At 38.0% G+C, this 15,281-nt stretch overlaps 1 protein-coding gene and 1 long non-coding RNA gene across 50 annotated transcripts in view; one reads left to right on the top strand and one right to left on the bottom strand.

Annotated features, from left to right (window-relative positions):
- The window catches only part of LOC121110137, a 30,368-nt gene extending 16,370 nt beyond the window's left edge, over positions 1–13,998 (top strand). Inside the window, exon 3 of the long non-coding RNA XR_005857882.2 lies at positions 3,240–13,998. This is a non-coding gene — a long non-coding RNA (uncharacterized LOC121110137). The remainder of the gene's footprint in view (positions 1–3,239) is intronic.
- The window catches only part of RIMS2 (regulating synaptic membrane exocytosis 2), a 445,399-nt gene that overhangs the window by 36,901 nt on the left and 393,217 nt on the right, over positions 1–15,281 (bottom strand). For 32 of the 49 annotated variants that reach the window (XM_040696415.2, XM_046937976.1, XM_046937978.1 and 29 more), the window contains one exon: positions 13,992–14,233. The exons of 15 other annotated variants lie outside the window; for them this stretch is intronic. In XM_040696415.2, coding sequence (XP_040552349.1) covers positions 13,992–14,233 — 242 coding nt within the window. The remainder of the gene's footprint in view (positions 1–13,991; positions 14,234–15,281) is intronic. 2 more of the 49 variants (XM_040696396.2, XM_040696397.2) reach the window with 2 other exon arrangements.

The raw sequence follows: 15,281 nt of genomic DNA, 5'->3' as shown, positions 1-15,281 counted from the left end.
TGGTAAGCTGAACATGAGCCAGCAATGTGTCCTTGCAACCCAGAAAGCCAACCATATTCTGGGCTGCATTAAAAGAACTGTGGTCAGCAGGAGTACTGTGTCCAGACGTAGATTCCTCAGTGGAGGAGGGATGTGGGCCTGTTAGAGCACATCCGGAGGAGGGCCACAAAAGTGATCCAAGGGATGGAACACCTCTCCTATGAGGACAGGCTGAGAGAGCTGGGGCTCTTCAGTCTGGAGAAGACTACAGGGAGATCTAATTGTGGCCTTTAAGTATCTAAAGTGGGGCTATAAGAAGGAAGGGGACAGACTTTTTAGCAGGGTCTGTGGTGATAGGATATGAGGAAAAGGTTTCAAAGTAAAAGAGGAAAGATTTGTACTGGACATAAGGAAAAAGTTTTTGCAATAAAGATGATGAGACACTGGCATAGGTTGCCCAGAGAAGTGGTGAATGCCCCATCATTGGAGATATTCAAGGTCAGGCTGGACAGGGCTCAGAGCAACTTGATCTAGGTGTAGATATCCCTGTTCATTGTAGGGGAGTTGGACTAGATGTCCTTTAAAAGTCCCTTCCAGCTAAAAAGATTCTGTGATTCTATTTATTACACCAAGAAACTGTAAAAAAAAAAAACAGCTTCAGAAATAATCAGCAGTGAAGTCTTTCATTTCATTTCATTCATGCTTTCATTTATTTTCTTCCTGATTAGCTTTCAGGCCTTTGTATAATAAAGCTTTAGTGATTTTCCAATGCAGCAAGGACTGTGTGGGAGTAATTGTCATCACTAAAAAATCATTTGCACACCTGTGCGTAAATCTCACCCTTCTTTCTTGGAGCAGTTCTATGGCCTTCCCCAGTCATGTCTGGAATATAGCCAATTTTGTACCTGATCTGCATACAAAGAAGGAACTGTAGACTGTCTATGAAGCTGACTCTTGAGATATCAGAAGAAAACAGTCCCAAACCCTCTTTACTTCAGAATCCTTACAAAAGGACCCAAATTGCTAACAGAGTATGTAACGGTTTTCATGGACATGTTGCAGAAATCAAGCTGTTACTCAGCTACCAGAGCCAGCATGTACACTGCTACCTGATGCCCTTCTCACTGTTCTCACATTGGCAGATAGGAATGAAGCAGTTAGAGTAGAACGCAATCTATCATATGTATAGAAAGTGTCAGATTTCACCAGAACTGCAGAAATTAGAAACAGAGAAATCTGTTAATCCAGGTTTAGTTCTGTATGTTCCATGAATTGATTTTTTTTTAATTACATCTACAAAATGCCATTAATTGGTAGGAAGTAATTCTTCTAGCTTCACTTGGTGAGATTTCGCTTTCAGTTTAACTGAGAGCTTGCTTGATTCACAAGATAACCCCCAGAAAGACACCACTACAAACTCCACATCCAAGCCACTTCGCACATCCAGCTGGCAACACTGTGCTTAGCCTAGACTGAGAAGTGAAGACGAGAAAAGCTTCATGTCAGAGCTTAAACACACTATCAATATTCATTATCCAGCCCGGAGGCACTGAGAGCACAGCAATCCCCAGTGCTGCGACCTGACAGAGTACTGCAGCTGGTTACGAAAGCTGAAAATGCCATTTCTATACATCCCCCAAGGAAAAGGCTCTTCTATGGTTGTGCCATATAATAAAAAACTATCCCACGTGGAGATTTTTTTCTCCTTGCTAACTTGCAAATCTATTAAACAATTGCAGTCTCAATATCTTTAGAGACCTTAAAAGACATTAGTTTCCTACAAGCCTAATAAAAATAAATGACTGCAAAGAGCTTCAAATCAGAGCTCCCACTCAGAAGCCCAAGCTTGGGCTGGACTGTGCCAATCACCATTCACACAGTTTGTGTCCCAGTTAGCAGGAGGAGTGTGAAAGAGATAAGAGAGCTCCTTAGGAGATTTCATCAAGAACTGCAGTATGCTGAGTAAAAGAGTATTGCACCATTGAGAGGAGAGGTGCAGGCTCCAACACCTCTGGTATCTGCAGAACAATTTAAGAGAAAAATAACAATATATATACATATGTAATATGTATACCTGTATGTGTATACTATATACATATATATATATATCAGAAATATGTACACCTCAAATTTATATGCATATTTACATCAGGCTTGCTTTCTTTGGGGCTGCTAAATCTGTTTGAAAGAGTTGCCTGTTTTCCCTCCGTAATTTACAGTACAAAATTAAATGGCAAAAAGGCACCTTAAAAGGCAGCTTGTATCTGAACAGATAAAAATTCAGACAAACTTTTGATTCCAAACAAACAGAATTTTTAACACAGCTTCCTTTTTGTCACTGTTGTTTACTGCATGGAGGGTGGGTCTGTGAAACTGATTTCCTGTCCCAACAAAGCAATGGTTTTCAATTTCTGCCATCATTCATCAGTAGTTTTTAGAAACTACACTTCAATAGCTGTTTTATATTAAAAAACAAAACAAAACAGACCAACACAAAACAACAGGTGATGCATTAACAATAAATAATTACTGAGCTCAAACAGTAACAGAAAATCAATTAGAAGGAGGGAGAGAAGAAAGCTGTACACCAGACAAAAAGGTGTTTCTATTGGAGCTCCTCACATACTCTGCTATATCAGGATTTTCCCAGCCACTCTAAGCAGTCCCACACAGTTCTCACTCACAAAGGCTTTTCTCCCTAACCATATTATTCCCCAGCTGCTGTTTTCCCTCTAATTCCCTCCTTTCTGATTCCCACACCCTACCAACAGCCGGACACACAGTGACACAGTCCTCTCCTTACTTCTTCTTTCACTGGTATAATTGTTGAATTTCTCCATACTCCACTTCCTTCACCTCTTGACTCCTTCAGTCACATTAAAGCCTGCCTTTCTGCCTCCTGCTATAGTTCATCCTCACCAATCACTTCTGCTTTCACTCTGTGGTTCATCTTTGATGAAAATCTTCTCAGCAGGCTGTCTGCTCCCAGCCACAGATGTGGAGCCCTTCATCCTGGAGCTATACGTTTTTACCAGTAACATAAACCCTGGTAACTTCCTTTGATATTGATAACGCTCAATGCTATTAGTACCTTCCTTTCATACTGTGTTAAGGTCAATGGCTTATAGGTCTCAGTTTTCATGAGAATTGATAGAACAGTTTCTTAATATTTTTAATTCTCAAGTCCTTTCTCTAGAATCTTCAACACTGCCAGGAGTTAATCATTTTAATGTTTGCTTTCTCATCTGCTTTCTTGTCAGGTCTACTTACTTTCAGTGAGATCCAAACTCGCTCTTTGCTGAAGACAAAAAAGCAGTGAAATGTATTCACTTCTCTTTAGAGACTGGACAGAAGTGCCACAGCTCATGGTGAGAGGTGACGAAAAGACAGGAAGAAGTGGGCTGAAGGTGGAACTGGAAAATGCAGTTAATTCTGTTACAGGTAAGAATGACAGTTAACCCAAACTGGCTAAAGACTTCCCTACAAAGTATTTTCTGATGAAATCAGAATTTTTGGAGACAAGCCTAAGAGCAAATGGAAACTAAGTTCAAGGACTTTCAAACGTTTTACCTGTGTGATCACTGACTGTGATTTCAGTTGGTTGTGTCCTGACTACATCTCTGTAGATAAGGAAAGAAAAGCAATTATGGAATACAAAACTATAAAGCTTAGAGTAACTAACATGGAGATAGAGGACGCAGTAAAATTTACATGGAAGTATTACAAGCACGTTCCTCTGCCATCTGCCTTATCCGCCTGATTTAATTATCTCTGTGGTCTGTTCATTCAAACGTAGATGAAATTATCCGAGGCGTTATGAAACTACAAGGTGTTACGGAGGGTAGGCACAGGCTAATAAATCCTCTATAGACACATTCATAAAGGGATGACTGCATGAATCCAATTTTCTTTAGCTACATTTATAGCAGTGAAGACTAAAGGGGCAGGACACTCACCCGTAACCACCCTGATTACTTCTTAGCCAGCTGTCTCTCTGTGATTTGACTCAAGCTAGCTGACCTTTCTCCAGAAGTGCGCTGCTCAGAAGGCAGCATGGGCATGGGAGGAGTCCAATAGATTTTAAGGATGAGGAGATCCCGCTATGAAGAAAGCTTAAGATATGTTTGCCATGTGGCCATCAGTCAGATCCTTCTCAGGACCAGGGATGATCTTTTTTCGTACCTTTAAGTGACCGTAAGACATAAGAGGTGTCTCCAGTGGGAGACCTGCAGATTCCTTTCCATATGTACCGCATATCTCCAAACCCCACATAAGTACAGGTTGGCACTGAGGTAAAATCAAATGACAGCAAGTTTCTTTCTCAGTCCAGGAAAGCCGAGAATATGCTACATGGATAGAACTGTCCCATGTTTAAATTCATTTCCCCACTGAGAGACAAGCATGGTGGCAAAAGCCAGGCGCCAACTTGGGCCATCTGAGAAAACTCATTTCAAAACTGCAAAGAATCCTTTTCCCAGTGGGGTTCTGTTCAACAATTCCTATAATCTGCCAACAAGCTGCTTGGAAGCAGTTGCTTAAATGGAAGAGTAAAAGGCATGCAAGCAAATGACTTCTGAGCACTTACAGACGTTTCTGTCAGGAAGCTGCTGAACTGACTGATGTGTTCATTTTCACGCTGCTTGACCTCTAATGTGGAGCTGCTGCTGGCACCTGGTTTCTTTCAGTACATTAATTGATTACGATGAGTCCAGCTAGTGAGCTAGCTGAGAAGTGCTGCCTTTAAAGGTAACTCCTACAGCAGCAAAGTCCTCAGCTGATGAGTAACTGATGGAACAGCTCAGAGAACCATTCCTGTTGCCTGGCAAAATCTAACTCTCCGGAATACTATGTATTCTACCCATTTAATTGCAAGTGATTTTCTACACTTCCTGCTATTCCTGTCCCCTTACTGATGAAAACGTGACTTTAACAAGATGGAGATATTAAAACTCAAAGTTTAGTAACTGCTGTAAGAGGGTATTTTGCAGCAAGATGGCTGAAGGGCTCCTCCAGATCTCATCTTCTAGAGGTTCTACTAAACAAAGAGATCTGAGGCAGAAAACTGGATTGTTTCTGTGTCAGGAGTGGATTCACAACAGTCTTTCCTCCCGCTGTGAGGGTCAGCATCCTTCAAATGTGCCACTACTTTCAGTGAAAATCCTCATGTGCTTAATAGCAAGCACATGTACTCATTTGTTTATTTCCAACATTTGTAACTAATATTCAACCTCAAAAAGAAAATTGGAACATTTTTAAAACAGGGTAATCTTAAAAACCCTGCCTAAACATTTTTCTTCCTCCACATTACATTTATCCATACAAAAACTGAACTTGCATCGGCAGGATGGGAGCTTAAGTTTTGGTCTTGTAATTTAAGGTATACAGAGATTGTAAGCTGAACCAACTAACCCAAAGGTTATGTACATTGTGTGCAAATACATCAGAAAAATCTACTGAAATAAAAAATTACTTAGTTGACAAGGAACAGAATATTTTTGCCTTTTTTTTAAGAAACCATTCAGCTTTTCCTAAACATTTTCCAGTGAGAACTGTTTGAGAACAACGTGCATGTTTTATTCCTCCTGTACCATGTGCTCAACAATGATTTTTTTTACTTTCTAGAATACTTAGCATACATACCCTTGAGAAGGAAGAGACTGTTTTAACTGAATTTGAGCCTTAACAGGATTAGAGCAAATTCTATCACTTTTTAAAGCAGTAATCAAAATGCACTACTAGAATCCGTACTGACATTAAAGAAAAATCTTTAAGAAATTCCTCAATTGTATCCTAATAGAAAGTAAAAACCTATGGCAAAAAAATACAGTTCAGCATTGTCCTTCCTGAAGTAGATTCTCAAGTTTCCACTAAATTTAGATGCACTTGTGATGACTTCAAAACTCTCACTACTCATTGTCAAAGCGTTCAGTAACTGGTCAGTATAAGCATGTGCTTTTTGTTTTACTTCAATTTCTTCAAATTGAAAAAGAATTCCTTTTACCTGGTGTTGTCCAGCAAGACAGTTAAAAAGCAGGATGCACACCCAGAAAGTCAGAAAAAATAATTTCAAAAAATCCTGTTTTTGATGTGTTACTAAAGCATAGCGTAGGGACTATGTAAGTTTAGGCTTGTATGCTGGCTCTCCATTGACTTCTGCTAGTCCTCAGGGAACTTCTCAGCGCTGTTCCTCTTTTATCATTCCCGGTCACTGTCTCACTTCTCCATACAGACTTCAAGACTCAGATATGAATAAAAAATGGTTAAAATTGGGGTTCCAGAGTATAAAATGTTCAAAATTTGGCAACTCGTTCCAAAGAAATAAATGTGAAAATTCTGCTCAGAACCTCACTGTGCATAGATTTCCAATAAATCAGCTTTCTATTCTAATTTTCCCTCTAATTTTGATTCTATGCATGCTGAGAATTGACTGACTCTTGCCAACATGAAGACAGCAGGGACTGAGCCTATACAGCAGCATTCAGAAAATGCAAGTTCTGCATAAGATCTGCTAAGATTTACATACTGCAGCTAAAGGATTGTGCTTAAGGAATACAGTGCTGGCCACCACTTTCCTTTGTAACATCTCTAGAGAAGCAGAAAGTTCTGTGTCGCAAGCAAGAGGGTGTTCTCATGATGGAGGATGATCTGGGTACAGAGCCCAACTCCTGTTTTTGAAGACTGATGTACCTCCTGCTTTCTTCGTGACTACTTGGCATACGCCATCTGACACAGGCCTGACTCACGCTACTTTGCAAACAACTGAATTTGTTAGCACCCAAAAAAGGCCAAATAAAGCACTGATAAGGGACCCATGTCTGTAGGCCAGTGGTTAGGGTGATTAGATGGCTCAGCACCCTTATCCAATGATTGCTGGGAAATAACATTGGTGCTTTTAGCTAATTTTAAATTACTGTCTTGCTAATATAATTTATCTGATACAAGTTTTGTGTGACAGCATCATCACTCTTTATTTGTGATAGAAAAAGCCAAGCAAAATGGAGATGCCTAGGAAGCATATACCAGTTCATGACAAGGGAAATCATCACAAGGAATCCAGTCCACACAACTGTATTCTCAATTTCTGAATAATTTCCCATGAGAACTGTATGTTTTCCAGCACCCGCAAAGTATTAGAACTTCTGCTTCTCCCATTTCACTCAATGGAGAGCACAGATTTGAGTCTTACTTACCATAGATGCATATGACAGCCTGCAGAAATGGGCAATATGAGACTGCAGTAAAACTAAACTTTTTTAATACTGCAGCATCCACATAAGTTCAATATCAGTTAAGCCAGAGAACTGTTCAGAATTAGTCTGGGAAGCAGGACTGTAATACCAGCTTTACCTCCGGTGACATTTTTGTGATTTTTTTTATATGGAGGTAATTATTTTAGGAAATATCTCCTATCCTTAGAAATAAATTTGCATTATCATAAGAGTATTAATGTTATTGCTCATTGCATGGGCATTGTTAGACACATAAATTCAATATTGAGCTATGACTTGCTACAGGACCTTTAGTATTTCCTTGCATTCAAGTACACCAAATAAAATCCTATATTATTATGAAATGTTAAACCTAAAAAGATGCAGCTGTAATAAAACTGTAAATATAAATGTATTTATTCTTGGTGCTGGAATCATGGTTCTGAGACCTGTCCTAGAGGAAGGTATGAGAGCCCTCTTTGTTCTTCCTGATCTCAGTAAATCAGCCTCCAGGGCACAGTGCTGTTTAATGAAGGTGCTTCATAGAGCAACATGTGGATGAGTATTATCTTTCTAGAATAATATAAGCGTGCAGTCATTGAGGTGGCTATGTAAAAAAATCGGCAAGTCTAGAAATTTTAATTTACCTGGAAATAGCTGTTATTCTCTAAAATATAAACCATAGAGATATACGGAACTACAAGGACATGAGCATCTTGGACATTTCAGGCTGGCTGAAAAGTGAATAATTGCCCAAACAGAAGTACAAAATTGCCTACAAAGTTCTTCTCTTCTAGTTTCTATGAATGCAGAGCCCTTTTACACAGAGTATCCAACAAAAAATTCATACATATAGGTTGCCTAAAGGATTATGAGGTTACAAAAGTATTCCTCAAACAAAAATTTATGGAAAGATTAAATTATTCTGTTGAATATCTCTCCTATAGCATAAAATAGAAATGTTTTCCAGATTAAATTAATTCAAGAGGGAGCATAATGGGTTTTGCTTATGCAACAATGGAAAGCACAGATCTTGTTTACTGGGAATACAGAAATAAAATAGCTTTAATCTTTTTTTTTTTTCTGATGAGATATGTTTTTTTTTTAGTGGGAATCTTATGAGAATTCTGCTCTGAATAAGAACAGATAACTTAGCAGTATTCTTACCAAGAAAGATCACCCTACATTTCTCTCTCTATTTTTACCTCTAATTATGAAAGGTGTGAAAATCTTGTAGAAGGTCAAGCTAAATGTTCTGATCTCACTTAGAGCTTGCTGCTTTTTTTCCCTTATTAATGAGACCAAGTGGTAATATAAGTAAGTGGCCTTTTTAAGGAAAGGGTTGGCAACACAGAAAATTATTTTTAGAAATATAAGTCATTTTTTTATCATGCAAATGCCTACAAACAGGGAATTTGGTTTTACTTCTACCACAGTCAATTGGAAACCTCACGGGTGTCTATTTATCTACCTATTAACTCTCCAGAGTTCATTTAGTAAAAGCTGATTAATGTTCTTGGTAATGCGTTCATTATAATGGCTCTTTCTCCTTGGTAAAGGAGAGTCACAAGTCTCAACTAATCAGTAGAACAAATTGGCCTTAATCTCTTGTCAACTACTAATCCGATATTTCTATCAAAGTAATATGAGCTTATTTTGAAATAAAATCAGATTATACATCGGGAAAACTGATACACGTACGATACTACGTATTAAAGCTATTTGTTAACAACGTTAATCTGCTTCTGGAATAGGAGAGAGAATAAAACGCCACACAAAAGACAATGTTTCATTGTTAGACAATGAAAGCCAATTGATGAAGTTTTTCCTTCCGTCTCCACTGTTGGAAGTTATTAATCACCTTCTTTTTAATAGAAAACATGTACTGCACGTGTGGTAGAAGACTGTTCTTTATAAAAATGCAAACTTTCAACTGAGAAATGTGAAAAGACCAATGTTCCCAACAGATTCTTTTCAATCATACCAGTAATTGAGGAAATGACTTTGTGGGATATATGGTTGGTTCACAACAAACTGAAGACATTCTACATATGAAAGTAGCACTTCAGACCCTAGTTTCAATACTCTATAAACTACACAGAATACATAATTTTAAGACACACGCAGAAAATAAAATCTCACTCAAAACATATGGACACAAATCTCTGCAGGCATTACTGCACTATTACGTATCAAGTCATGACATTACATGCGTTCTCTTTTATTACATATTTTAATAGATGTCAGCTATTGTAGTCACATTCCTATCTATGCCATGGCATTCTCAAATGCTGAGAATGTACAGAACTCTGTACATGTGACTGAATGTGCACACAGGAAATGTTTTAAAATGTATGGGTCACAGTGTGGTCTACCAGATAAAAAATCTTTTGAAAACAAACTGCTCAGGCAGTTTATAAGCACAGTGGGCCTTAGCTAACTAAAGAAGGCAAAACATTTGTCAGGAGATACATGTCAGCTAAATAAGGTATCTGCCTATCTGCCTGGCAGAGATTTGAGTTAGAAGCAAGACAGGATAATCTGAAGAGGACAAAGATTTCACCCATGAACTGAATTTAATGGAAGGCTACAGGTTTGCACCTGTATGCAAGCCTGGTCATCAGTTCTCTTGGGACTGTCTAGCAGGAAACAACTGAATTCCAGATGTGAGCAGCTGAGCAGACAGCACTGAGATGCTGGTTGGGATCTGCATTTTGTCTTTGATTTACCTTGTAAAGGAAGCCAGCTATTCCACCAGGAGAAATGCCTGTGGAATTAAGACCTGAAGGTCACAACATAAACTCCTCCTAACCTGCCAGCCTTCTAGGAATGATATCTTGAATCATGTGTTGGGATTATTCCTTCAGTGATTTTTTGTAGCAGTGAAAACATACTGGAATCAGAACTAAGGTCAAGTCTCATTCACCTTGTCAAATCTACTCTATAGTATCCTGTATTTTACTAAAGTCTTAAGTAAAACTTATCTTAAGTACAATTACTTTTGTGTCACACAACGATTAACTTGATTCCAAGGAAAAATAAATTACAGAGATTTCCAGGCTTTGTTTTTAAATTGCTTTGAAATAAATCACAAAATACAGATCCTGTATATTCTCACACCTAAATCTTTCATTAAGTCAAATAATATCACAACTAGCAGTGCTGCTGCTACAAATTTTAACGAGGAGATCTAATATGAAATGGAAAATAAATAAATAAATAAATTGCAATGCTTCCTTAAACAAAAACGTTAAGCAGAAAATGAGTTTTGTCTATTTGGAGTCATTGTGTTCTGTATTCCAGTGGTCTTAACACCGGCAGTTTTTCTGTTATTTCTTTTCCCTTAAGGAGAGTGATTCACAGGGCACCATTTTTAAGATCCTTTCATGTGATGGGTCTGAGAACACCTCACCCATATGTACTGGACACTTGGATTCTCTTGGCAAGATCAATAGAAACGGTCAGTTCTTAGTGTCTGTGTCAATGAAATCAGGTCAGCCCAACTTCCTAAATTTTTATTCTGCTCTCATAAATTACCTCTGATGAACTTGTTCAGTAGAGTTAATCGATTAGCAGTTTTCTAGGCATTTTAAGGCTGCATTATATCTCTGAGGAGCATACAACATTGCTTCTACTGCTTATCCAAGTTTTTGTCATATTTCAGATGTATTCAATCTGCTCCTTAGAGCAGATTGTGTCTTCCAACACAAAATAGACACTAATCATAACTGAATGAAATCAAAATGCTTTTGGTGGATAATAAATTATATCATTGTTAATATTAATACAGCTACTCCTTTTCATCCCACCTAGAACAACAGATCAAAATACCCTTTATTCAAAAGACAAAGAGTTCCTACCAGAATACACTAGAAATACAGACTAGAATAAGAAGTACTTTTGGTTATATGTATTTCGTGTGTCGATATATAGTACTATGCCATATAGCAGAAGTAACATAAAATTAAATTGAAATGACAGTAAAAATTGATCTTTTAAGGAATTTATACTATGCCATATAACAGAAACAACATAAAATTAAATCAAAATGACAGTAAAAAATGATCCATTAAGGCATTTATTGTATGCCTGATTCACATGTATGACAGCAGCTATAATGACCCATTTTCAAAAATTTCTGGCATAGTTTTAGTTATAAAATATGAATGAAGAAAACCATTGAAACACAATTATGCCTAACAAGACACTAAAAAGAAAGTATTGAAAAAAGAAAGTAAGTAGGCACTTACTGACTTCAATGAGAAAAAATCTTATAAGAAAAGTTACTGTAGTATGATCACAACTTTATTAATAGTATTGTTATTTCATGATACTGACATGCTAAGTAAGGAGACGCATAGCTGACTAATCAAAGAGTATATCTTCATAAACTACCCAAGAACCCTTTATAATTTGACCAGTTTGTATACAGTAACAGTGCCTTGCAAGTGGAGCATCCCCTGCCTCTCAGTTCCAGCAAATTTACTTACAGGAAGTTTACAGCACATTCTGTATTTCAATACCAGGCCTTGTATTAGTGCCTGTGCCAACACAACTCCTTGCTCAGGCACTTACCATCTGAAAACAGGAACAGGATGAGATAAAATAGGCAATATTTATGAATTCATTACATGCAGTAATTGCAAGTTTTAAAACTCTGGCATTCTTGTATAACACATGCCCAGTATTCTCCTTAAGATTTCTTGATGGATGCTGAAGACATGCAGGACAAAACTTCTTGATATGACCTGCCCCTCACCTACACAACAGACCACTGCGTTGTCTTACCGTAGACACAGTGTTGGAGGTTCTCCTGACATGTGGCCACCAGCTTACTTATTGTATCACCAGCATGTTTGTATGACCCAACTATTTCAACGATGCATGTTCCTGCCCCTGTGAGATACAGCCCCATGGCTACCAGACAGGCCACTTCAGGTCCTGGGACAGAGACAGCCTGGGTGCACCCCAGGAACTGGTGTGCAGTAACAGCTGTACAAAGCAGCCTATACCCAGCCTACACACAAGGGGCCTTTTCAGAAGGAGCAGCAGGAGCTGCTTTGGCTGTAGAGCCCTGGTAGGCTGAGTGCAGGCCTGAATGCAGATATCTCTCAGGGAGCAGCTGAGGGAGAAGTGCTGCTAGCCAGAACCATGCGGGCTCTAGGGTTTCTGCTGCAGGAGACATACAGCCCTGACATACAATTCAGCAGTCACGAGTTTTTCCCCACAAGAATACCCACTCACACTCAGTGGGTCAAGAGACCTTGAGAAGTTTTGAAAGAGTCACATTTCGCCATTTTTCCGTAGCTTGAGTACCTATCAATTGTTGGGAAATTGATTAGATAAAACAGAGGAACTTCAGATTAAAAGTATTATCCCAAATAACTAAATCAACTTGGCATCTAAAACAAATCTAGGCAAGCCACACAGTGATACTGATTCTCTTTAGCGCTGATATTTATATTTGAACAACACACAGAGAGCTGAGAGCCTTCATTTAGTATCTTTTAGAGTAAATGATGAACACAGACCAGAACTAATAAGGTAGTGCAATGTGTATGACTTGATATCCATGTACATTAATACAGTTATATACTCATGTACTATCACATGAGCAAAATCATAGATTCCTGTGTGAGTGGTTACTGTTTTTGGTTGTCTTTACACAGATATTTAACAGATCTGTGTAAAGATTACTTCACATTTCCCATTCATTTGAGCTAAGAGAAAACAGAAACGTATGTGAAACTGCCACTTCAATAACCTCCAAGTGAGCTGTTAAATGAGGAGACTGCTGCAAAGACTTGCTTACTGATGGATTCATCAGTGTCTGCATGATTTTCAGAGCGTTCCAGGTGTGTGTTCTTTACCCTCTGCTTCTTCATTCCTTCCTGACTCTTCCCATATTTTGCTTAGGTATTGAACATATAAGTCATGTATATAACTTGAAATATATAAATATATGTATGTGCACACATATAACATACTTAATTGCATTTTTATATATGTACATATAATATGTATATGTATTCAAATATAAGTAATAATTTTCCATATAAAATACACTTGTCCTATATAGATTCCTTAATTGTTAATGAGAGCTTTTCAGAGTGCATTATATGGATTTTCCCTGGAACAGGAGAAATAAAAAAAATTGTATAAGATTTTAAATGCTTTAGGTATCAGACAGAAAAACTCTCCACCTTCCCTAGATAAAATATTTCAGTATTAAATTTTAACTGACAAACAAAAATGAGGAAAATATTTACTGATACTGAATATGCCTGTAGGGTGAAAAGAAAGGTATTAAAAATAATAAAACCACTCTACTTATGCACTAAAATACAACATAACATTTGGTTCATGGAAATTATTTTGTTTCAAAGTAAGAGTGCATGTTCAAATGTGAGAGAAGAACGTGCTGAAATAAACAGACTCTGTATGTTACAAAAGAGAAGGAATTTTGCAACTGCATTTCAGCGACCCTTCACAAACTCCCATTCAGAGTTCCCAAAAATGTAAGAACAGCATCTCAAGTTGGCTCCTGGGAAGCAAAGGAATTGTTAAGTAGGGTCCAGCAAGCAGAAAATACAAGCCTCAGTCCAACCTGAAAAGGATTTCTGCTAAAAACCAAGTTTAGTGAATGTGCAGTTAAAAAAAAATGCTTGAGCATTTTCTTCTTTCGCTAGAATATTGTTGATCAGGCAACTTCAACAGGACAGCCAAATGAATAAACCGCAACAAATGCATATTATGCACATTGAAATGATGACACCAGAGGGAAAAAAAAGAGCCAGTTCCTACCAGTTTGGCTGAGTTGTGATGTGCTACGGCTTTTCCTTGACAGACCCACGATGGCCACCATCTTGGCGCCGATGCTGGAGCGTCTCTTCTTGCTGCCCCCACCAACGGTGCCCACTGCCGTGTCCGACTGGCTACCGTCGTTCTTCTCCAGCGTGTACATGTCCCCACCGATGCTGGTGCTCTTAGTCATGTTCTTTCCTGAGGCGCCCATCTGTCTGCTTTGCATTTTGGATGTAAAGACACTGTCAGCCAGTGGATGGATAAACAGCGCAGACACAGAAGAGTAAAAAGGGGAAGACAGAAAAGGACAGGTTTCAGAAGGAAAGTTCTGGGAGACTGGAGGGTAACAGCAGCTAATTCACACAGGTAGGGGCTGGTTTTTTAGAGGTAAAAAGCAGCTTTAATGCTAGATCAGAAGGTCTTCTAATCAAACAGGACTGATCAAACATTGAGACTGACCAAAATTTTGTTTTAAATAACACATTCTTACTGATTTTCTTAAAACACATTACCAGAACAAGCATATCAAAGAATTAATATATCAGTATACCACCGTATACATTTTTGAAAAACTATGCAAGAATAGAAATATATTCATACATTCAGAGCATTGCTTTTCCACATTTGATAAATCAGATCATGAATATTTGTTCATCTATCAGCTTAGTTTATCAGCTAAAAAGCTTCTGAAAATGGCTTGAGTAGGGATTACCTGGGCACAACAAGAGACACAAGGAAAATAAAATATAGAAACTGTCATTTATAGCTCATACTTCAACTACAATTATAATTTTCTATAATGATAAATAGTCATTAGCTAGAATCAGAAGTGTTGCCCAAAGTTGAAGAAAAGCAAAGGGTCTTCAAGACCCATCAGTAAGCTACAGAAAAGTCACCACCTGGCTCTCCTGTATTATTCTTATGGTTTTCCTCCAGCATCACTTGACAGTGACCTGAAAAGATGGTTAAAAAAAAGGCTGGGTGAAAATAAGCTTGCTTCAATATAATGCTTTTCTAATTGATTATTCCATTCCTTACACATCTCTATTGTGTGTTTGTTTAGCTTTATCCACAGCAGTAGTAAGTTGTGACGTGCCTGTACTTTTGCCTGTTGAGGTGAGAGCAGCATACTGACATTGGGCATTTGCTGTCCCTCTAATAGTGTCTCTGTCACCAAATAATTGAAGTATAAAAACATAAGCAGTCAAAAACCTGAATTGATTCCACTTCTTTACTAACGTCCCAACTTTTAGCTCTTACAGCAAATAATTATTTAATTGTAAGTTCTAG

This window comes from Gallus gallus, chromosome 2, assembly GCF_016699485.2.
Source record: "Gallus gallus isolate bGalGal1 chromosome 2, bGalGal1.mat.broiler.GRCg7b, whole genome shotgun sequence".
Taxonomy (NCBI): domain Eukaryota; kingdom Metazoa; phylum Chordata; class Aves; order Galliformes; family Phasianidae; genus Gallus; species Gallus gallus.
This window is presented reverse-complemented; position numbering and strand designations above follow the sequence as displayed.